Here is a 23,308-nt window from a genome sequence, read left to right as displayed (position 1 = left end):
TCTCAAAAGGCTGTTTTCATTATGAGGTATTAAAACAAACTTTCCGTTTTAGCATTCAGAGCAAATTAGTCCTATCCAAGTGGAAAGCATGTGTTTGGAAAGTGGGTAGCAGCTTTATGTGTGAGTGTGTTGGTGTCAACCAGTGCCTCCAAAGAGTCTATGACCCCTAAAAAGTTATGCAAGCCACCTCCCACTCAGAAAACACATGGATCCAGCTTGACATTCATTCCACATTTATCACGTACCTGCTGCTTTTTCTCATAAATCAAAGATGAAGCTTAGCAAGGAATGTAGGAATTTGTGTGTGTGTGCATGGCAGTGTGTATTTGTGAAGAAAACAGTTAGCAGATGATGTTGTTAAACAGTTTGGGAAAAAATGGAGGGTTAAGGTGGGGTTCAGTGTCTTTCCCAAGGACACTTCAACAAGGTGGTAATTGAACCAGCAATATTTCAATCAGAGGTCAACTATCCTACCGCTGCACCACGGCTGCCCCGTAACTCCAGTGTTTGTTATACAAGAATGTTTGTAAGAGATAAAAAAAAAAAAAAAACAGACTGATACCACTAAAATAAACGTTACTGTGACTGTAGGCTAACTGTGACTGTAAGCTAACTGTGACTGTGAGCTAACTTCCAACTTAAGTAACACATAAAAACAGTTACAACATTGCTACACATTAGCCATGTTTGAAGCATCTGTGTAATCATAATAGATGTAACTCCCAACCTTGTCTGCAATGCGTAAAAAAATAGACTTAGACCGCTAGAACTATAACTGCGACTAGTTCTAGTCGCTGCTACACTTTACTTAAAAAAACACAGTCCAACACTGCTACACTTTGGCAGCATTGACATATTCATTATAACACTCAACCTTTTTTGCAGCATCTTCAATCTATGTATAAGGCAATCTGGATTATAAGGCGCACTATTTTTTTTTTGTTTTTTTTGGCATTTAGGTGTGCGATAAAGTGCGAAAAATATGATACACTTAACACTAAATACTTGACTTTGACTCTGCTGTGCACTTATAAATCAACATAAAAAATTTATTTTAGTAAGACACAAATACAGTGTTCCCTCGCTATAAGGCAGTTCAGTTTTCACAGTCTCGCTGTTTCGTGAATTTTTTGGTGCAATTTTGCATGCCATTTAGAATTTTTTTACAGCCTCATTGGCTGTAGACCGTTGTCAATTCATCTCATCCATGCCGTGTCTCTCATGCAGTTTGCAAAATTTACATGAAGCTTTGATCGGGATCACACTTTTTTTTTACATTCAATAAAAGGGAACCTATTTTTCTACATAGATTTAAACTTTGACAGAACAAGACAGAAAAGTGTGACAATGTTCATGTCTGTCTGAGAAAAGTGTATGAAGTGTGTAGTGAGAAGTTTACTGTCTTCATCTACATCTATAATTATTAATAATAAAGATACTAGTTTGTGAATTTCCTCTTTTGCGGGTTATTTTTAGAACATAGCTTTCGGGATAAACGAGGAACCACTCAGCATTCTGAGCAGATAATGCATTTTCTGTTCTAAAAGATCCGGTTATAAAGGAAATTTCAACATTTTATTTTCCCACATCATCACTGTGGCATCCACGATGACCTAAAAGTTCACTCAAATGTTATTTTCCCCACTGGATTATTCAGTTTGCCGATAACTGCAATTTAGAGTTGTAGTTGCAATTTTCTGCCTGGACTGCTTCAGGATCTCATGTGGGATATTTAGCGGTACTCCCTGATAGGCTGACGGTGGGTCCAAGAGGGGATGGAAGATCTATAAAGAGCTGTTAAGGTAATTTGTTTAGCAATTTGTTGAGCATCATGGGGAGGGCCATTCAACACTATTCACAATATTAACAAATCCTTTGCCAGACATTATTCTACACAATGAGAGAATCTCATTTTAAACAAGCATTTCTTGTAAGTCTAGTCAGTGTTGGTCTCTCTGGAAAACACATGTGGACAACCTGATCCCGCAGTTCTTTTATCTGAGTCAAGAAGACAATAGGAACCCAAGGGCCCTATGGGTGTGGTCTTATGTGTTAAGTGTCAGATGCCTCAAATTAAGGTCAAAGTCAAAATAAATTGTTTGGCTTCATAGGTTTAACTAGTCAACTTGTTAATGAGTTGATGTGTTTCTTAAAAATGCAGCATCAATTTGAATGACAAGTATAAAAACCTACATTTTTTTTGCCAGATTTAAATAGAAAATTATAATTGCATTAAAAGAATATAGCTCAGAACATGTTATATACATACATATATATTGAGTTATGAATCAGCAGTTAAACAGGTCTTTGGAAACCAAAAAAAGGACTGAAAGCAAGACAGTTATTCTCTTTATTTATGAAGTTTCAGTTGATGATTATTCTCTTGCACAAACAAAACAGTGATAATAATTGAAGGTACAGTCTAATGTCAGGTTTTATAACATTACAGAAATGTAATGTTATTTCAACAAAAGACACTACTGATCTCTGAACCTTTTTATGAACAAATACCTTTCTTTAAAGCCTCGACTTTTCATCCAAGCCCTAATGATTTTTTCTAGTCATGGTTATTAATTTACACCTATAAGACTTTGTTTAAAATGAACTTCGTTCAAATCACAAATGTTTTTTTCATTGTTCAATAGAAAAGTAAAGATTAAAACTAGTGAAGAAAAATAAAATAATTACTTTTTTTTAAGGTCATTCATACTGAAAACATGTAAAAAGTTTTGCATTATTGTATGTGTTCATACAGATACGTGTGTTGTAGTTGTGAGTCTTAGTCATTTCAAAGAGTTACAGTGACATGGAGCTACAATTCAGTGTGTTTTTATGTTTAGCTGAGGTCAGTGTGAGCAAATTCTAAAAATTACCAGCGGACCTGAATGCAGCAATACTGAGCTCTAATAATGAAAGCACAGAAGTGCGGAAATTCCATGCAGCCCCTGAATGCACCTCCTGTTGTGGCATATGTGACTATAAAATCTGAGCAATAAAGTCAGAATTAAATGTTTAAACCAACTCTAGAAATTGATGTTTGTAGTAGTCAAGTTGGGGCGAAGCAGACACTTAAAAGTCATAGTTGTGAGTTTGAGCCCCATGACAAAGATGATGAACAATGTCTCACCTGCAAAAATGGTAAGTGACATTGTTTTTTCTACCCACCAAATTCAAGTTTTATATTTGGCGGGTATGTGGGTTTTAATGTAGGGCCCAGTTTCTAAATATCCCAGGCAAAAAATAACAAGCACGGAAACAAATGACATTTTCCTGCTTTTTGCAGTTTGATGTGATGTAATAAAAATGTGTTATCACCATGTGGCTTCTTAAGCTCTCAAAATCTGCTGACCTCAATGACATTTCCCCCTCCAGGCTCTTGGAGTGAAAACAACAGCAGATTCTAAAGTCCTTGTATGGACCTCATTGTCCAAAAACAGAAGGCTTTTATAGGTTTTTCATTATGAGGTGGTAAACTCTCCAAACTCCATCATGTTTCCTCATGCTCAGTCTCTTCACTGTCTTTCAGACTATGCGTGGCCTCTGCCAAGCGCCTTGTGTCCAATCTGGATCTACCTGGACGTGTTGTTCTCCACGGCTTCCATCATGCATCTCTGTGCCATCTCGCTGGATCGATACGTTGCCATCCGCAACCCCATAGAGCACAGCCGCTTCAACTCCAGAACAAAAGCTATGATGAAGATTGCTGCTGTCTGGACCATATCAATAGGTCAGCATGCATCTCTGCTCTACATTTATCCTGCAAACTACTTAGTTAGGATTCAACACTGACAAATTCAAAGGGAGGCAATTCACAGTTTGCATATGCCCAACTGTGCAGAATAAAATAAATTCCTGGTGTTAGCATTATCCCATAATCCTAATAGAAAGTAGTAATACTTTAACATTGATGCTCTCAGGATGAAAAGTAAAATCAATTCTAGAAATTTGATTGATCTTTACTCCTACAGCATCAAATATGTCAAAGCCAACTCATTTTCTTTTGTTTGTGAGTACCAATGAGACTCACCAATTAGAACAGAAAAGCACAACCATGTAGGTCTGTCATAACACACAGAATCATTTTACTGAACCTTAAAACCTGACTCTTTTAGTTTACTGTTTTAAAGACTGGTAGGTAGTCCAATGCACTATTTAAAAACGTTTTTTTTATTATTATTATTTTGTCAGTAAACTAGCAATTATTAAAAAAAAAGTTTTTATATATCAGAGCTTCTTTTAAGATATGAGACTTTATCTGAGAACTTAGTAAAATGAACCTATACCATTAGGATGACAGACTCAATTTATTTAAGTGAATTGATTTTTTTAAATTGCAAAATTAGTAAGGGATCAAATACTTATTTCCTTCACTGTACATGAAAAGAAGAAGTTTCATTTGGCCATTGATATGAAAATCTGAAGCAGTATCTACCAACAGCAAAGACAGGCAAAGCATTTAGGGAAAAATGAAAATAATGTATTATTTTAGAAAGATAAGGTGATCATGGTTTATTACATGCATGAAAAAACATGGACAGTTTACAAAGATCGACGCACAACCAGGAATGACTGCAAATAATCATGTCCAAAGAAGTAAACCCTTTAAATTTGTTTGCAGATCAGCGAAAAAGCAGGTTATTATAAAATGGCTTCTACTGCCACATTATACCAAGATGAGACAGGGAACCATCAAATATATTATTTACTGCTTATAAATGACTTGTTTGTTTTTTGCTTTTTCAATGAAAAATGGCATCACGTCTACCCCTCCCCCCTTTTCCTTGTGGCTGTTTGTGAGCTGAGATGGAGGATTCATGGGTTATCAACCAACTTGCATGCACATAATGTCAGAGGAAAGGGGAGAAAAGCAAGGCTCCTGGCTGAGATTTAACACAGCAAGCATACATTTTTGACGTAAGAATCATAATTTTCCTCTTGCTTTTCTAATTTCCCCTTGAGGATTAAATGGTCTTTTTCTCTCATCTGAGTGGATTTTTTAAACGTTTAAACACATCTATCCTTTCCTTTCAAAAAGTGTATTTATTAACTCCTAGAGTGTGTTTTTGTGTCTTTATTTGTAGAAAAAGTTGTCAGATAAATTCCAAAAGTTCTTTTGGCAAACCTTCACTTTTTTCGACCTCTATATAGTTATGCCTCTTCGTGCCCTTTTCAGCACAGAAGAGCTTCAATGTCTTTGTGTGTGCACACACACACACACACTTGTGCACATATACAGATTACCGGAGCATATTATTGCGTGCTGTAAACTTACAACAATGACTCCATGCAAAGTCAGTGCCTTAGATCTTCAACCCCTTCGGGATAGGTTATTGTTGCGTGCAGAGTTACAAGGCTTTTTCCAGGAGGAATGGATCGGCTTTAATTTGCTTTGTTGTCTGAGACTGTTAGACTCTCCTAAGATAAAGTTTGGACACAATTCACTAACTCTCAGATCAGCTTAGCAGAAATATGTACAGCTGTTGAGTGATGACAATTGGACTTATGAATGAAAAAAACAAAATTATTTACCTATTTTATTCCGAAACTTGGATTTAAAAAAAAAAAAAATCTCCATAATGTATTTTGTGCCAATTTTAAGGGGAAAGGTAAGTCCTTCCTCTTAGCAGATTTGTTAGAATGACTGCAAGTATATCACAATTGTTGTTTCATTTGAAGCAAAAACTGCCTGTTAATAAATTATTATACTACTACTTATTATAGGAGACAAAAGTGTAGTTGACTGCTCAGATGGAGGGACGCTGCTAAGAATCAACCCTTGCAGAGGTGCTGGACCTGACAACATCCCAAGAAGAGTACTAAGTTGTCACAACTGCTTTTGCGGGTGGAAAAGGCCTACCTATAGAGTCCACCAAGGTGGCTCACACAAAATATTAAGGTTGTAGCCTCCTAGCTGACACTGTAGAACAAAAATGTTCATGCATATTTTTTTCTATGGGCATGCTGTGAGTGACAGGTTGTGAAGGAATAGAGTTGGAAAGGTGGTTCAAAAAAAGAAGCAATAAAGTCCAAATCCAGGAAACAAATGGCCCATAAAGACGGAAAACGTGATGGACGTGATGGTAAAGGCCAGATAAGTGACAGCTTTGGAAAACGATCCACAATGGTGAGTATGGTGATGTTACCTCAAGGCGTGGGCAAACCGGTGATAAAATTCAAAGCGAAATGAGACCAAGGGCGGCCAGGAACGGATAGAGGACAGAGGAGACCAGCAGGGGGTTAGTGTGAGGCATTATTCTGGGCACAGGCTGGGTAGGCACCAACATACTGCTGCATGTCCTTCTCCAAGGTTGGCCACCAAAATCTGAGTCTCAACAGGGAGCTGGTGCGGGCTCCACCAGGGTGACAGGTACAGCGAGAGGAGTGTCTGGCACAAAATGGCGATTAGCGGGGTCTGTGACTGGATCTAGTTGTTGTTGCTGGGCCTACAAAACCTTGCTCTCTATCTCCCAAGAGACAGCAGTGAGAGTGCAGGATGAAGGAACGAGTGGAACGGAGACTTTCCAGAGTAAGACTGACCTGGGACGCCAAGGTCTGCTCCTGAGTCCACCAACACTAGAACTGGATGAGATGACTGATTGATGCACAACGTTGTTGAGAGCAAGGTCTTTGTGTGGGTGATGCTATTTGGGGTGGTCGTGGGCGTCCATACCCCTACTGCTACTGACTGCCGATGTCGTTTGTCTTTTGGCCGGATTGGACAGGAAGCGACAACATGTCCAGGAGTTCCACAATAATGCTCCAGTAGATAACCGTTGCTGGCATTACTCAGTGGAGAGGTGGGTTCAACCCAGTTGCATGGGTTCCTCAGGTGGGGGGGCTTGCACCACGGACCAGCTAAGATGGTGGACAAGTTAGGGTTAATGAAAGTGGACTGGGTCACAGTTCTCTTGCTCAATAACACCACCTTTTAACCCAATGGTTAGGGAGATTAGTTCACCCAAGGTTGAAGGTGGATCCCTTGAGGCCAACTCATCTTTAGGTTGTCCGTTAAGACCCTTGGTGAACACAGCCTGCAGTGCCTTATCATTAAAGCCCAAATTTGCAGCCACAGTCTGAAAATCCACAGCATATTCTGCAGCTCCCCGGGCTCCTTGTCTCATGGAGATCAACTATCTTTTGGAATCCCCTCCTCTCACTGGGTGGTCAAAAACACGTTTCAATTTCTCCACAAAGTCAGAGTAGGAGAGCTGACCAAAACCATGCTGATCGAAAGAGGCCTCTGCCCACTGTAGTGCCTTGCCTTCCAGGAGACCAACAACACATGGCACCTTTGCTCGGTCACTGGCGTAAATGACAGGTTTCTGCTCAAAAAGTAAAGAACACTGCAGGTAACCTCTGCACTTACCCAGGTCTCCGGAGTATGGTTTGGGGTCTGGGATATGAGTCTCTCTTACAGCTCCTGGCGAAAAACAAATGGAGTGGGTGGTGTGGGTTGTGCTGCAGTGGCGCCGTGTGTGGAGAAAGACTTGAGTGAGCCGATCCAACTGAGCCAGGACTGCGTCAAACTGTTAAACTTGTGGCCCAGGTTGAGGATCATCTGTTCGTGGTGCAGAAGGTCCACTTCAGAACGAGGAAGGGGTTGCTGAGCACGGTCCTGGGAGGTGGACATGTCCGCTGGTAAAATGGCCAGATTATTCTGGTAGGAGAAGGTGGTGGATGTCTGAATCCAAGTGCGGACACAAACTGGTAGACGTTAAATGATTTAAAATGTCACAGTAAGAGCAGCCATGTTGTTGGTTTAGAGCACATGTCAAAGTCAAGGTCACATCCGGCCTGCTGTGTAATTACACTGACCAAAAACATAAACGCAACACTTTTGTTATTGCTCCCATTTTTTATGGTATGAACTCAAAGATGTGAAACATTTTCCACATACACAAAATAACCAGTTCTCTGAACTATTGTTCACAAATCTGTCTAAATCTGTGATAGTGAGCACTTCTTCTTTGCCAAGACAATACATCCCACCTCGCAGGTGTGCCATATCAAGATGCTGATTAGACTGCCCACAAGAAAAGGCCACTCTGAAATCTTCAGTTGTATCACACAGCACAATGCCACAGATGTTGCAAGTTTTGAGGGAGCGTGCAATTGGCATGCTGACAGCAGGAATGTCCACCAGAGCTGTTGCTAGGGAATTGAATGTCCAGTTCTCCACCATCAGCCGCCTCCAAAGGCGTTTCCGAGAATTTGGCAGCACATCCAACCGGCCTCACGACCGAAGACCATGTGTAACCACACCAGCCCAAGACCTCCACATCCAGCATGTCCACCTCCAAGATCGTCTAAGACCACCCACTCGGACAGCTGCTAAAACAATCGGTTTGCATAACCACAGAATTTCTGCACAAACTGTCTGAAACCGTCTCAGGAAAGCTCATCTGCATGCTCGTCGTCCTCATCGAGGTCTTGACCTCACTCCAGTTCGTCCTCGTAACCGACTTGAGTGGGCAAATGCTCACATGCGATGGCGTCTGGCACATTGGAGAGGTGTTCTCTTCACGGATGAATCCCGGTTTACGCTGTTCAGGGCAGATGGCAGACAGCATGTCTGGCGTTGTGTGGGTGAGCGGTTTTCTGATCTCAATGTTGTGGATCGAGTAGCCCATGGTGGTGGTGGGGTTATGGTATGGGCAGGCATATGTTATGGGCGACGAACACAGGTGCATTTCATTTATGGCATTTTGAATGCACAGAGATACCGTGACGAGATCCTGGGGCCCATTGTTGTGCCGTACATCCAACAACATCACCTCATGTTGCAGCATGATAATGTACGGCCCATGTTGCAAGGATCTGTACACAAGTCTTGGAAGCTGAAAACATCCCAGTTCTTGCATGGCCAGCATACTCACCGGACATGTCACCCATTGAGCATGTTTGGGATGCTTTGGTTTGGCGTATACCTTGTTTTCTGACTCTCGTCGAGGACAGACGTGTTTTCCTCTCGCACCTCCTGTGTCAGCCCTTCCCCAAGGCTTTTTGTCCTGTCTGCCCGAGAGGTGCATTCTTCACCCTTCTGAAGCCGCTGCTTTTCTGCACTCTGAGAATGGATCTGATCAGCTGGTCTCTAAATTCGATTGAGTCGACTGGAGGGTCAGGCGTGGAGTCGGCTGGAGGGTCAGGCGTGGAGTCGGCTGGAGGGTCAGGCGTGGAGTCGGCTGGAGGGTCAGGCATGGAGTCGGCTGGAGGGTCAGGCGTGGAGTCGGCTGGAGGGTCAGGCGTGGAGTCAGCTGGAGGGTCAAGCGTGGAGTCAGCTGACCAGTCAGGCATGGAGTCGGCCGGCGGGTCGGGCCAGCAGTCGGCCGGCGGGTCGGGCCAGCAGTCGGCCGGCGGGTCGGGCCAGCAGTCGGCCGGCGGGTCGGGCCAGCAGTCGGCCGGCGGGTCGGGCCAGCAGCCGGCCGGCGGGTCGGGCCAGTGTGTTTCGGATACCACCTTGGCAGCAGGAACGGGTTGGGGTGCAGGCGGCACCCTTCTGGGAACCGGGACGGGTCGGGGTGCATCCATGACCACCACTGGATCGGGCTGTGATGCGTCTGGGACCACCACCGGAACAGGATCGGGTTGGGGTGCAGCCAGCACCCTCCTGGGAGCAGGGATGGGTCGGGGTGCAGGCGGCATCCCCCTGGGAGCCGGGACGGGTCGGGGTGCAGGCGGCACCCCCCTGGGAGCCGGGACGGGTCGGGGTGCAGGCGGCAACCCCCTGGGTCGGGGTCTGTCCATGACCACCACTGGAGCGGGTTGTGGTGCGTCCGGGACCACCTCCGGAACAGGAAGGGGATGTTGAAGGGGACGTCGGGGCCGACGGAGACGGCCCCCCGTCATGACATGACGGCTCCCTCTAAAGCTAAGATTGATCCCACTCCAGGCATAAGAGGAGAACAGGGCCTGGTCAAAAACCCAGTATGTCCTGGTCTGCTCTGCTTCTAGGCAGTAGGCCTCCAGAAGCCGCATGTCCCGCTCTGCTGGGTCCAGAAAAAAGTCTGGCTGGTCCATTCTGTCAGGGTTGGGGGGGCTGGAGAGCAGGTAGGACCCAGAGGCAGGAGGCACACGGTTCCAAGGCAAGAGGGTTTATTGAACAAAAAGCGCTGCAGAGCAGGAAACAAAACTAGAACTAGACTCACTGTGGCTTGGCAAGAACAGGAAACATGGCAACATCCAAGACATAAATGACACTACTACATGAAGACGTTAAGACGCTAATGGACCAGCACAAGAGGAAGGGAGAGACGAGACTTAAATACAGACAGGGCAGACAAGACACAGGTGAACAAGATCAGGACAGATAGGGACAAGGAAGTAAAACTCAGGAACATGATAAAACAGAACATCTTTAAAATAAAACAGGAAACAGAACCAAACATGACAGAACAAGAAATAAAGCAAAAACCAAGACAAAAGAAACCCAAACCATGACAGGATGTTTAGCTGTGAGGACCCGTAGAGTGAGCAGCCAAAAGACAAAAGAAGTATATGATCATGGCAATCAAAGTAAATTTGGTTGATTCATTGATGTAGTAAAGGATCTGCTCCATGAAAGCATAATAAAACTAGTTGAAACTATTTTTATTTATGCAACTGTTGCAAACCAATGAGGCAGGATTTTAAAGATAGGATCCAGGAAAGAGCAAAGCTTGGATTAAACATTGGTAAAGTTTGGGAAAATAAGAGAATAACTTGTACATTTTGGACAATTTTAATAAATAACCAATTATTGTATTTGTATAAATGCTCACATTATGAATTATTTGCTTGCACATTGGTCTGACATTATTGCATTTTTCCGAACTCAAACAAGTTTGTGCAGAACATATTACCGTAAGAGTAGTCATTACTAACCAAAAAATGTATTTACTCTCAGTTAGTGACAAAAGTGTTTCCTAACTCTGCTCTAGTAAAGTATTGAGCCAAACAAAGATGTGGATCATTAATAGAGCTTTGGGCATTTTGATTCGAAATCCTCTGTGTTGTTGCGACCTTTCCTCATTTTGCTATTGCACTTCACCTTAGCGTAGAAATTTTACGTAAGACTTTCAGTGAGTTCATATCGGTTACCCCTGGTTTATTGAACCCGTCAACAGGCTCAGCAGCAAAACATGTAGTGATGACTGAGGTCTCAAGTGGCTTGAAGCAATCAATATGGAAAAGATTAGCAATAAAACAACAGTGGAGGATGTACTCGCTCAATATCATGAAATCTGCTGCTTCTTTTTTTGCTTTTCTGGTCTCAGTTTTGTTCCACTTCAGTCCCCCTGTTTCCTTTCAGAAAATAAGTACCAAAAGCATCAGCTTCATCAGCTCTGCTGTGTGTCTGAAAACAACTATCTTATGTATGACATTCTGTGAGAAGCTGATTGGATGATGCTATAAAGTCCCACTCTGATCATCATTTGATAAATTGTAAAAGCATTCCCAGATGTATTTGAATTATGATTATGTAGTTTTTGGCCAAAAAAAAAACAACTTGTGGCGTTTTCAAGGACACGCAGAGCACGCAGGAGTTCATCAGAAATTCGCCTCTGAGTTGTGGGCGGGACAGTTGACTCATAATAACCCCCCCCCCCCCCCCACTTCCATTCATCTATCTGTTTACATCGTGTCCCACTAGCTTACAGCCTCTCACAACCCCAAACTAACATTCGACTACAAGAGGATGCGTCAGAATGGAGCGGAGCAGGGAGCTTTGGCCCACCCAGCATATTTTCTATGTAGGTAATAAGCTCTTTTTCAAACTGGCTTTTTTTCCTCTGCTCCTGATTAACAGTGATTAGAAATAAAGAAATACTCAGAAATGCAATTTTAAGCTTAACTTCATCAGAAAAAGGCAGCAAGAACATGGTTAAACACATTTTTCATCGGAGTGGGTCTTTAACATTTTGGAGAGTAAACCAAATAATAGATGAAACAGACAAGCTCTAAAACTCAACGTTTTCAGAGCATAAATAGTTCTTCAGTAATCAGAACACACCGAAGACACATTTCAAAAGACAGTTCAACAACCCTTGGCCATGGCAGTACTCTTTAATCGGATTGTAGAGATTATTTGCTACACTTTTCCGGCTGCTTGTTATTCTGGCTGTGAAAATGCAGAAGTCTTTAGGTGGTGCATCTGGTAAGCTGTCTAGAGAAAAACACCAAAATATCCCAAAGCCATTTTTAGATGGAAAACAATATGCTTTTTTTTCCACAGTTTCTAATTCCTTATAGCTACGATTTGCTTTATGCAAATCACACTTAAAGTGTCTCTCAAAATCTGCTTAAATCTGGCTTTAGATGTTTAAGGAATCATTGTACTAGGTTTAGAAGTAAAAGGAAAATGTAACTATAGATTTTTAAAAAGATGCAGGCTGCTCAGAGCACAAACACTAACTCTAATGTGATATTTTTATATTGACCGTTCACAACTTTCATTGATAAAATCACAATGTGTAAAAAGTAAAATAAAATAATATTATGGCATCTTAATGGGGTGTCATTAATATCAACAAAAGGTTTTTGCATAGAGAAAAATCCCAGACCTAAACAATTTGCAATAAGGAATTAGAGATGGGAGGAATCCAGCAGAATGACAACAGAATGAGCATCTATCTTTTCATCTGAGTTTGGTCAGTCTCTAATTCCTCCTTCTTTGTGTTTTACAAAACCCTCCCATGATACCTTTGGGTGGATTACAGAAAGTACAGACTAAGCCACTTTACATATTTCCCCAAGCACAGGGTCAAAACCTCACAAAGCAGCTTACTGGGGGCGGTTCACAGAGGTTTTTCAAACAGTTCACATTCTGATAGTTTTGCAGTTTTTTGCCAACATGCTCAGTAATCTTCCCTCTCTGCAAAGTTTTCTAATACAGGGAATACCAAATGATTATGCATATGTAGATAGATAGATTGGTGTGTATATATGTGCACCAAGGCCACTTTAAATGCAACTTTAAAGTTGAAAACTTATACAATATTTTTAGTCTAAAACTATATGTTTATGTACTAATAATGAAAAAACTACACAGTAAAAGCACACCAATTTTTGTGAGATGACATTACAGGACGTGCAAAACAAGGATATACAAGTCATGGCCTGGAATTATGCACCAAAGTCACGTTATTCTACTTCAAAGTTGACAACTTCTAATATACCTTCACTCAAAAATACTATGTTTATGGACTAATAACTGAAAAAATGCACAGTAAGAGCAGACAAATCTTTGTGAGAAGAAAGCTTGTTCAGTGAATTAATTTTATTATGAAATCAAAAAGCAGTGCAATCATGTTTCATGCTCTGCTGTAAATCGTGTTATGGGTGCATGACATTTCTAAAGCGTGGCTGGTTTAACCATGACTGAGCAAACCGTGGCCCATGCTCTGTGGGCAGGGCGTGCTTGTGGATACTGCAGCCTGAGTGGGCTTGATCCCGCAGGTGGGGACCACAGACCCGGCAGCAGGCGCTGACGCAGGACGGCTGGGTCAGATGAGGTGTCTTGGACGCACAGAGGCCTCAATAAACGCTCCTGTGGGTGGGAACGGTTCTCCACCAAGGACCCGGCCCGCAGCGGGGCTTCTGCGGAGAAGAAAGAAAGAATAAAATAAATTGCACTCAATTTAGCTAAACACAGTGATGTATGTCTAAGAGGATTTTCTATTGGCCGTTCTGCATGTCCTTCAAGTGACGTATTACACGGTGAGAATGATGATTCGCTGACGGATTTAAAAAATATATTTTTTCCTTGTTTATTTATCTTTGATGGTCCACGATCTACCATCACATCTAGTCAATCGCGATTGATGTAATGAGAAGATGTCTTTCTATATGTCACATAGAAAGAATGGCCACCCAAAGTGGCTGTTTGGATGTGAACTGCCTCCCACCGTCATAGATATTTTGCTTAAAATTAAAATCTACTGGGTTTAGGTCAGGGGAGAATGGGGGCCACACCATCAGTTTATCTCTTTTTATGCAGCCAATGATGCAGATGTATTTCTTGCAGCATGAGATGTTGCATTGTCCTGCATAAAGATGAATTTGTAATGGTAAGCACAGTTCTTCTTTTTGTACAACAGAAAAAAAGTGGTTAGTCAGAAACTCCACAGAATCTTCAGAGGTCATTTTCACACCTTAAGGGGCCAACCAGCTCTATCCTCATGATTCTGGCTCAAAATATGACTCCACCAACTCCTTCTTGATGTCGCAGCCTTATTGGGACATAGTGGCCATGCATCTACCAACCACCCAATACTCCTTCCATCTGGACCATCCAGGGTTGTATGACACTCATAATTGAACAAGACTTCAGTTTCGAAGCTTCGAGAAATGAAAGCAACTAATGTAGCATTTCTTCCCATTTGTGATTAAAAATGTATACAGTAAAATAAAAATAAACTGCAATCTGTGTTTGTGCTTTTTTTGGCTTTAAAAGTCACCAGCAATCAAAATCTCCAACACCTGAAGATGTTTTTCATGTTGCTTTTAAAAAACGTATTGGATAAATGACCTTATTCCACCGGTTAGCATCCTTAGGTTTTCTGGGTATCTACATTTGAAATATTTTTGTATTTGTTCCATGGACCTTTATTCTCCGTTGAGGCTTGTGTATGTGGCAGTACATGTGCGAGCGAGTGTGTGTGTGTGTAAGTGCAGCCAGTTGTAACCCTTAAATTTGGAAAGCTGCCACTGCTCCAAATTGAATTTTGATATTGGCCTGGGAAACAGCATTGCAAGTGAAAACGATACCTTGCACTTCTATCAGCCAAGACTTTGGGTATGGTGCCTCTCATGGCAAAATGAGATGGCCATCCTTGTTGCTTTCATTTCCAGAAGCTTTAAAACTGAAGCTTTTTCTCCATTACTGTCTCTATCTCAGAGTAGTCAGACAAATTTAACTGAAAAAACATTTAATATCAGGGAACCATTTATCCGTATTTGCACAAGTCAAAAAATCAGCCTTGAAAAGCTTCTAGGTGCTTGTATCTCTTATCAGGAATGCCCTCTACCAGCACCATTAGGGATAATCAATTACACAGCAACAGATTTTAAGAATCCTAATAGCACATGTTAATTTATAGAGGTTGACTGTCATCTGAATAATGTGTTGTGCTGCAGTATATGATTATTTACCTACATTATCATGGAATACTGCTTCACAGCCTAATGTGCAGACCAAAATGGTGTTTAGGGGATGATACATTATACACACATGTGGCAGGGTTATTTTCCCAAAACAACTCAATAGGTTTACAGGTAATGACTTATTCTCCAGCTGTTTACTTCGGAATAGGCCAATTTAACTTGAAGGTGACAGAAAATGGGGTTTGCTTTGGGTTTTTTCTGATGACACCAACAAAAAGAAAGAAAAAAAGGAAGGAAAAGTATGCTGTGTTTGAAGAGGTTTTTATTTTATATATACATCAGGAGAAAAGGGACCTTTCAGGACACATTTGTTTAGAAATAATGCATTTAGACTCCACTTTGTACCACACATTTGGAATAAAAAAAAAAACATTTGCAAAATGGGCTGCAGGGTGACACAAAAGGCGCTAACTGCGCCTTTTGCGTCACCCTGCAGCAAGAAGGCCCCCAGTTCAAGTCCCAGGGACACCAATGGGGAGTCTGCATGTTCTCCACGTGTATGAGTGGGCCCTCTCTGGGGACTCCAGCTTCCCCTCACCGTCCAAGTAACTAATAACTAATAACTTTCATAGGTTAATTGGTTACTCTAAATTGTCCCTAGGTCTGAATGTGTGTTATTTGTCTCGCCAGTCTGTCGCAGACTGGCAGCCTGTCCAGGATGTCTCCTGCCTTCGCCCACAAGTGGCTGGGATAGGCAGCCTCATGATCCCATAAAAAACTATATAACTAAATTTTATCTTTGATTAATATTCATAAATATATTTTAATATTATGTATTTTCTCACGGATGCTTTTATATGGCAAGAAACTATTGTTTTTGTTTGATTTAAGTTGGTTTTTATGTTTTTTCTTAATTATTATTAATTCATTAATGCTATTGGGAAATGAACGTTTCAGATAGGCTTTCACACATGAAAATGGGACAAAAAAAACCTTTGCCAGAATGGGCACTTAGGGCATCTGGGCAAAAGGGGCAGGTGCTTGAGAACCCCCACTCTCCACATGCCTGTGTAACCGGATCACTTCTGCATTGTGTTTAAGGGATTCAAAAGATGTCAGGACACAGCAGCACCCTTGGAGACCACCTCTGTTTATTGTGGATCTCTCCCGCTCTCCTGCTGGACATAAAACAGAAAGGGGAGAGGGAAAGCAAGCGTCAAACTTATAAAGGGAAAACCAGCGAAGAAGAGCACATTAAGGAGGGGCTACCAACCCAACAATGAATACAGGGGGAAAAGAAACTTAGGGACAGCCAACATTTTGTGTCATTAAAACAAACAGATCTCGTCCTGTTACACTTGCCCTCAGGAGTGTCCATCAAAAAATCCTTTCCTCTTCTCTCTGTTTCCCTCTTGAGGTGTGTCTATGCCTATTCCAGTGATTGGCCTCCTCAACGAGGACAAGGTGTTCGTCGACGGCAGCTGTGTCCTAAATGAGGAGCGCTTCATGCTGATTGGTTCCTTTGTGGCCTTCTTCATCCCACTGGTCATCATGGTGGTAACATACTGCCTCACCATACAGGTACACTCTTGTGTGCTGAAACTTTTGCTCCTGTTTCCTGTTTTTAACCCGCCATCCTGCTTTGACCTTCCTTCCTGTGCAGGTGCTCCAGAGGCAGGCAACTGTCTTCCTGTGCGAAGCGAAGACCTCTTCCCAGCAGCCTTTAAACACACCAGTAATCACAAACACTCTACAGCCGCCGCCGAGTGCATTCCACCTTCCACAGATCAATATGCTCGCCCCTCCCGACTCACAAGGTAAACCGGCAGCTAAAAATCTATGTCACGATACCCACGCATGTTATCACTCTCCAACTGGAGATAAAAACAAACGCTGTTGGTGAGTTTCATCTTCTTTCCAGTGTGCCCTGGATTAGTTTTTTATTGTGCTTTTCCTCTCCTGGAGAATTGTATCACTTTGATTAAACCAAGAAGAGGCACAGGAACTGACTGATGGCTTTGCACTTTTGACTCCTGGGAGAATTGTGTAAATTCTAATGCTTCAAACGCTTCTGCAGTCTTTAATTGGCTTTTAATAATAAGAGAGGCTTTAATGAAAGCTTAGCACCAACTCCTCTTTTTCATTTTTTATAACACTCGTGGACTTTATAAAACTCATTATGTCCTATTTTGACCAGACATAACCTATACAGAGGCTTAATGAGTGAAAGTACATATAGTCTAATAACAAAGCTTATTAAGGTGGATATCTAAACTTCAGTGTTTCAGAGTATTTTTCTCTGACTTCTTTAAATCCTTGCCTCAAAAGCTGATTTGCAGCTTTGCTACTTTATCCAGAAATGTGTCAGTACTTCGTATGAATCTGGTTTCTTGTAGGAATTTTACATTTTTAGACAAAAGAAAAAGAAAAACTTTAGCCGTCAGCGTGATTTTGTGTAGTTACAATTAAACTTCTGAACATAAATATAATGTTGGTCTTTTTTGTGTACAATATATCAAACATGTTGTATTTTTGTTTGTTTGTTTGTTAAAGAATTACATTCGATCAAGCACAAACATTAAAACAAATAGTAGAAAACAAATTACCGTTTAGAAAGAACATTATTTTCTTTTGTTTTTGTGAGGTTACATGAAATTGCATTTTAATAAACTGGAAGGAAAAACAACTCAATCATTCATCTTCTAAACCCGTTTTGTCCCTTTCGGGGTCACGGGGGTGCCGAAGCCTATGCTGGCCATTCGTGGCTGAAGACAGGGGACACCCTGGACAAGTCGCCTGTCTGTCACAGGGCCACACACGGGGGCCTTCTTGCTGTGAGGCAAGAGCACTAACCACCGTGCAGGAAAAAAAACTACCTAGCTAAAATTTGTACTAAGGGCACTGAAAATTATAACTGAAAACAATTGCAACTTTTATTGCAACTTTTAGGAAAAAAAGGCTGCATCTTCAGGTTTCAAGCTAAAGTATTACAAAAAATGCTTGTGACACTGTGGAGGGAATTTAGATGAATTCAAACTACAGAGTTTCTATTTTCTTTTTACATTTTAGGTTGCTGGTGTGCCTTGTGATTTTTGTCAAGGAAAAAATATACTTTGGCTCAAAAAATATTGAAAAACACAGTTATAATGAAAAACAGCATAGTCATAATTGTAAGACCACTGGGAAAATTATAAAAAAACAGACTGACAGATGATCAGAGGGGGATTATAAAGGGCATACATCATGCAAATTGAACTTGTTGAGCTTTTAAGTGCATTATAATGTTCATTCCTTGCAAAACAACCCCAAAGTTGAATTTTCATCCATTTGTGCATTTGAGTATTCCTCTCTGAGCACCAGCCCCTATCAACCCAAGAAAACGAGAGGGCTCTCACATTGTCATGTAGATAAGTGAGAAACAGCCCCTTCCAGGAAGAATCTGCACTGCCAGCACTGCACCCAGGCTAACAAACACACCCACTTTCTCCGCAGAGCTGGCAGTGATCGGCAAACCACCTTTGAACGGCTCCACAATATGCACATCTCAAAGTTCGTATGCTGTCTGTTTTCATGCGCAAAATGCAGACACGCTGCTGAAGCTGGCTCTAGGTCGACGTCATGAAATGTGGACTGTACCCACAATGAGCAAAAGAGGGTGCCTTTGAGATCAAGTTGTCTTACTTCCATGCAGGAAAAACGGCTGTGAACTCAGTTTATTTTAAAAACTTTCTTTAAATTGTCTTACATTATCAAATAAATGGATATGGTTTACTCTGAAAGGCTGACAAAAAGCATGATGTAGGTCCTTTTACACGGGCAACACCTAAATAACATTGAAGTATTTTAATTGCATAGGGTTAAAGAATTACGGTTGTTGAAATAATGTTAAAGGGTTCAAAAAGTGATTGTTGATTTATTTTATTATGTGTGTGTGTTGTCTAGAATTGTGGTGTGTTTGAGTTTGAGTTGCATATTAGGTCAGTAAAAAAGCCTGACTTTTTTCTTTTTTTTCTAACTTGTCCTGTCCAACAGTTGAGCAAACAGATGAAAGCTGAACGCCTCTTGTGTTGGACATTTTTACTGTTACAATAGGGGTTATGAATCTTTGGACACACTAGGTGTATGTTTGAACTAACCCCTTTAGTAATTTAGGCTAAACTTTATTCATCGTACTTACATTTGTAACATTTTTTGTGTTGGACCAGATGGAAAAGAAAAGAGAGGGATGCCAAAGTAGAGGGGGTAGGAGGGTGATTACAGTAGGGGGTGAAACCATGAAGCAGCATAAAGCAACAAGTTGCTGGATTTTTATAATCATCATCAGGGTTAGGTTCGGATGTAATACAAATCTAGAAGGGGCGGGGCCTGTCCACACACACACTCAAATGTTATAAACATAACTGTTGGCTCCAAAAATGTTCACCTACAGACAAGCCATCATGTACATAATACAACTGATGTCCACACACGTATATTTAGGCATTCAGACCTACACATGTAATAGCTTAACCTTTGATCCCCTGCATAAGGCCAGAAATTGTTATTTGCTTTTCTTGCCTGATTAAGTGTTTAAACGAATTAAACGTTTCTCGATGCATGCTTTTGCTCTCTATGGAGGATTTTTAACAGTGTATGTGCTGATTGTCATAAGCTGGGTGTAAGCATAGCGCCCTCTCTGGTTATATATCAACGTTTGCATTTTTATGATTCTTTGTTTGTTTTGTAAACAGAAACATAGCAAAGTCATTCTTTAACACAACGCCTTTGCAGTTGCAGGGTTGACTTGTTAGGAGTATGAAAGTGTGAGTTGTGATGGTTAGGGTTTGTTGTGTAGTCACTGATCAAGCCTGTTATCAGTAATTTCATTTTTGTACACATAGATTTCTATAGGGGGGATTCCTGAAAAGTTTGGGGAGAAAAAAATCCTTCCAACTACCTAAAAATAGTATTTTCATTGAAACCTGGATTTGGAGACCGAACAGGTGACACTGACAGTTATTAGGAGGAAGAAGTCGAAGAAAGTTTTTCTTTTTTTTTCTCCCAGCAGTGATCTTATCAAATCATTTTAGAGCAGCATATACATAGCTTGATCCATTTAGAGATAAATGTGCAGGATATGGCCGCCCTTCCACATGCTCTGCGTCTGTCCAATCCAGACAAGAAAATTGTGAATTAAATGCCCACCTGTCTGCCACATCCCTGCTTTCCTGCAAATTGCCAGCACCACTGTTAATAGCAAAAAGCTATTGCTGTTATTGATTCCAGCACGGGCTGCACTTTTCTTTGAAACCATGAGGCTCCTCATGTTTCAGATTTGCTTTTCAAAGCTAAAGAAAAACCTCAAAAATAAAATTGCATACTGTAGGGTATTTCTACTTTAATATTTATATATTTTAAGTTCCCGATCCACAAGTTGTTGCTCTTCTTCCTTTCCTGCAGAGGTGAAGCCAGCAGCCCCTCAGAGCAGGCGAAACACTCTAAGCTGCCTGAAGGGGGCCGAGCCCAGCATTCTGCTCAGTGCCTCCACCTCTGACAGCATCAGCATCATTCCCAGCTCTGAGGTGGCGTCACAGCTCAGTTCTCCAGCCGCTGGGCCTGGCCGGAGTGATGCGTCAGGTTGCCACGGACGACGGGGGATGATGCAGGCCATAAAAAATGAGAAGCGGGCTTCAAAGGTGAGAAGGAAATGTTGCACTACAGGTGACCATGCTCGCTACTCACTTGAGACCCAATCATCTAACAGATCTTACTTACTTTAAAGGGAATTATATTAAAAGATTGACAGGAAAAACTTTCAAATGTCTCTCAGCTTTTACTCTAGATAACTTTGAAAGATTACTCAAAATAATCTGTCCTTTGGGCAACACACACATTGAGAAGACCTTTTGCGCGATATTTTCTTCTTCTTGATGCCTCAAAGTCTTGATCAGTTAACTGTACGGCAGTGGTTTTTGTGTAGACACAGACATGCTTCTTGCTAAATGTAAACCACCTTTAAAGACCCACTCCAATGAAATTTGTGTTTTTGGTGTTTTTAACATGTTCTTGCGGCATTTTTCTGTTGATTTAGGACACATATGAAGGACATATATGAAGCTTAAAATTGTATTTCTGAGTATTTTTTTATTTAAAACGTATATCAGGAACAGACATAAGAATGGTGTTTGAACAAGATTTGTGACGTAGAAGGCAGGCCACGAGCTCCCTGCTCCGCCCCATTCTGATGCATGCACGTGCAGACAAATAGATCCATGTGCGTCTTTGTTTTTCTCGTTCAAGCTGGCAGCTGGCCCAAAACTGTACGGCTGGATAGCTCCAAAATTGATTTTGTTAGGTTGGAGGTATGAGAGGCTATAAGCTAGCAAGAGTGTGTAAACACAAAGCTCTCAATAATGGGGTGGGAAAAGGGACCCAACCGACCCTGGTTGCTCTGCCCCCAACTCAGAGGCAAATTTCTTATGAACTCCTGTCGCTCTGCAGAAACTATGTCCTATAAACAACAAAGTTTTTTATTTTTATTTTGCCTTATAACGGTATAATCATAAATAAAAGAATGCTTTTACAATAGATCAAAAGATTATCAGAGACTGGAAGACTGGAAAAAAGTAAATGACTGCATGTTGCCTGGTTTAGATGTGTCAGAAGCACCTGTTCAACAGAGAGGAAAAACTCATGCCACATTCACATCGGGCATGTTCAGCATATGGGTTGTTGCTACACAATACTAGCACATGTTCACCACCTACAGTTGGAAGAGGCTTGGTGTGAAATGTTGAAGTAAAATGCAAAATCTCTAGACCAGGGCTGCTCATTCCTGGTCCTCGAGATCTACCACCCTGACTGTTTTCCAGATCTCCAAGCCCTGCTATCTGCTGATTAGCTCAATCAGATGTCTCCAAATTATGATTTAATGAACACACTTGATCCAGGTAATCAGCAGCAAGCAATGCAGGGAGAGCTGGAAAACAGGCAGGGTGGCAGATCTCGAGGACCAGGAATGAGCAGCCCTGCTCTAGACTCTTGCTCCAGGCTTTTTCTTTCACAGCTCTATTCTGATATATGAAAGACTTGGTGTCACATAATACCGGCTGGGCAAAAGCCACAATTATTAATTTCTCCTCCACGTTCAATTTTCAAACAGTTGGTACTTCCGTGAATTAAAAGGCAAACCATTCATCATTACCAAATCCGGAACCCTAATTAGTTAAAGTTCGATCTGGTGTAATTTTAAAGCGTGTTTATTGGATGCACATTTTATAAGTAAAGCCCGATAACTGTGTTAGAAACTTGTGTAGCTATAGGTGAATGCAAGAGTTATGAACATGGTAGCGCAAAATGTGCCTTTACCCTTGTTTACTGTTTACTAATGAAAAGTGGCCATTTGAACGCGTATTGCCAAGGACGTTGTGAGTGTCGTTGTAGACTGAAACTTTAGGCAAAAAAAGGCAAAGCTTGTTAAATGTTGAGCTTTTCTTTGAGTAAAAAGCCCTGCTGGATGTCGGAGAATTTAATCACCTGACTGGTTTAATATGATGGAAAGGCCAAAGTAACTCAAATATCCCTTCTTTACAACAAAGGTAGCTGGAGGACATCATCGCATTCACAGACAATGGCAACAGAAGACCACATCAGCTGTCACAGCTGTCAGCTAAGAACAGGAAAAAAGGCATCAAGTGACACAGGCACCACATTTCACAACAGACAAAGTGTTCAGGTGGCAGTGTCAGACTTCAGAGACCATATCATGAAAACAAGCACCCAGTTTGTTTTGTGTCAAACACAAATATGATTAATTTACCAGTCGATCTTCGTTTGAATACTCCCCTATCGTCATGAGCTCTGGGTCATGAACGAAAGAACAAGGTCCCGAATATCATCGGCTGAAATGAGCTTCCTTTGTAAGGTAGTTGGGCGCTCCCTTAGAGATAAGGTAATAAGCTTGGTCACCCACAGAGAGCTCGGAGTAGAGCCATTGCTCCTCCACATCGAGAGGAGCCAGTTGAGGGGACTCGGATATCTGATCCAGATGTCTCCTGGACGTCTCCCTGGGGATGTGTTTTGGTTGAGAGAGACTGTGTCTCTCAGCTGGTCGGGGAATGTCTCGGGGTCCCCTCAGAGGAGCTGGAGGAAGTGGCAGAGGAGAGGGAATTTTGGGCATCTTTTTTTATGCTGCTGCCCCCCCAACCCGGTCTCGAATGAGCGGAAGAAAATGGATGGATGGATGGAT

At 41.6% G+C, this 23,308-nt stretch overlaps 1 protein-coding gene across 1 annotated transcript in view; it reads left to right on the top strand.

Annotated features, from left to right (window-relative positions):
* The window catches only part of LOC101165845 (5-hydroxytryptamine receptor 2C-like), a 252,916-nt gene that overhangs the window by 224,412 nt on the left and 5,196 nt on the right, over positions 1-23,308 (top strand). Inside the window, exons 6-9 of the mRNA XM_020711729.2 lie at positions 3,527-3,727; positions 16,499-16,662; positions 16,745-16,898; positions 20,521-20,756. Of these exons, the coding sequence (XP_020567388.1) occupies positions 3,527-3,727; positions 16,499-16,662; positions 16,745-16,898; positions 20,521-20,756 (755 nt within the window). The remainder of the gene's footprint in view (positions 1-3,526; positions 3,728-16,498; positions 16,663-16,744; positions 16,899-20,520; positions 20,757-23,308) is intronic.

The sequence above is a fragment of the Oryzias latipes genome, chromosome 18 (genome assembly GCF_002234675.1).
Source record: "Oryzias latipes chromosome 18, ASM223467v1".
Lineage (NCBI taxonomy): Eukaryota > Metazoa > Chordata > Actinopteri > Beloniformes > Adrianichthyidae > Oryzias > Oryzias latipes.
This window is presented reverse-complemented; position numbering and strand designations above follow the sequence as displayed.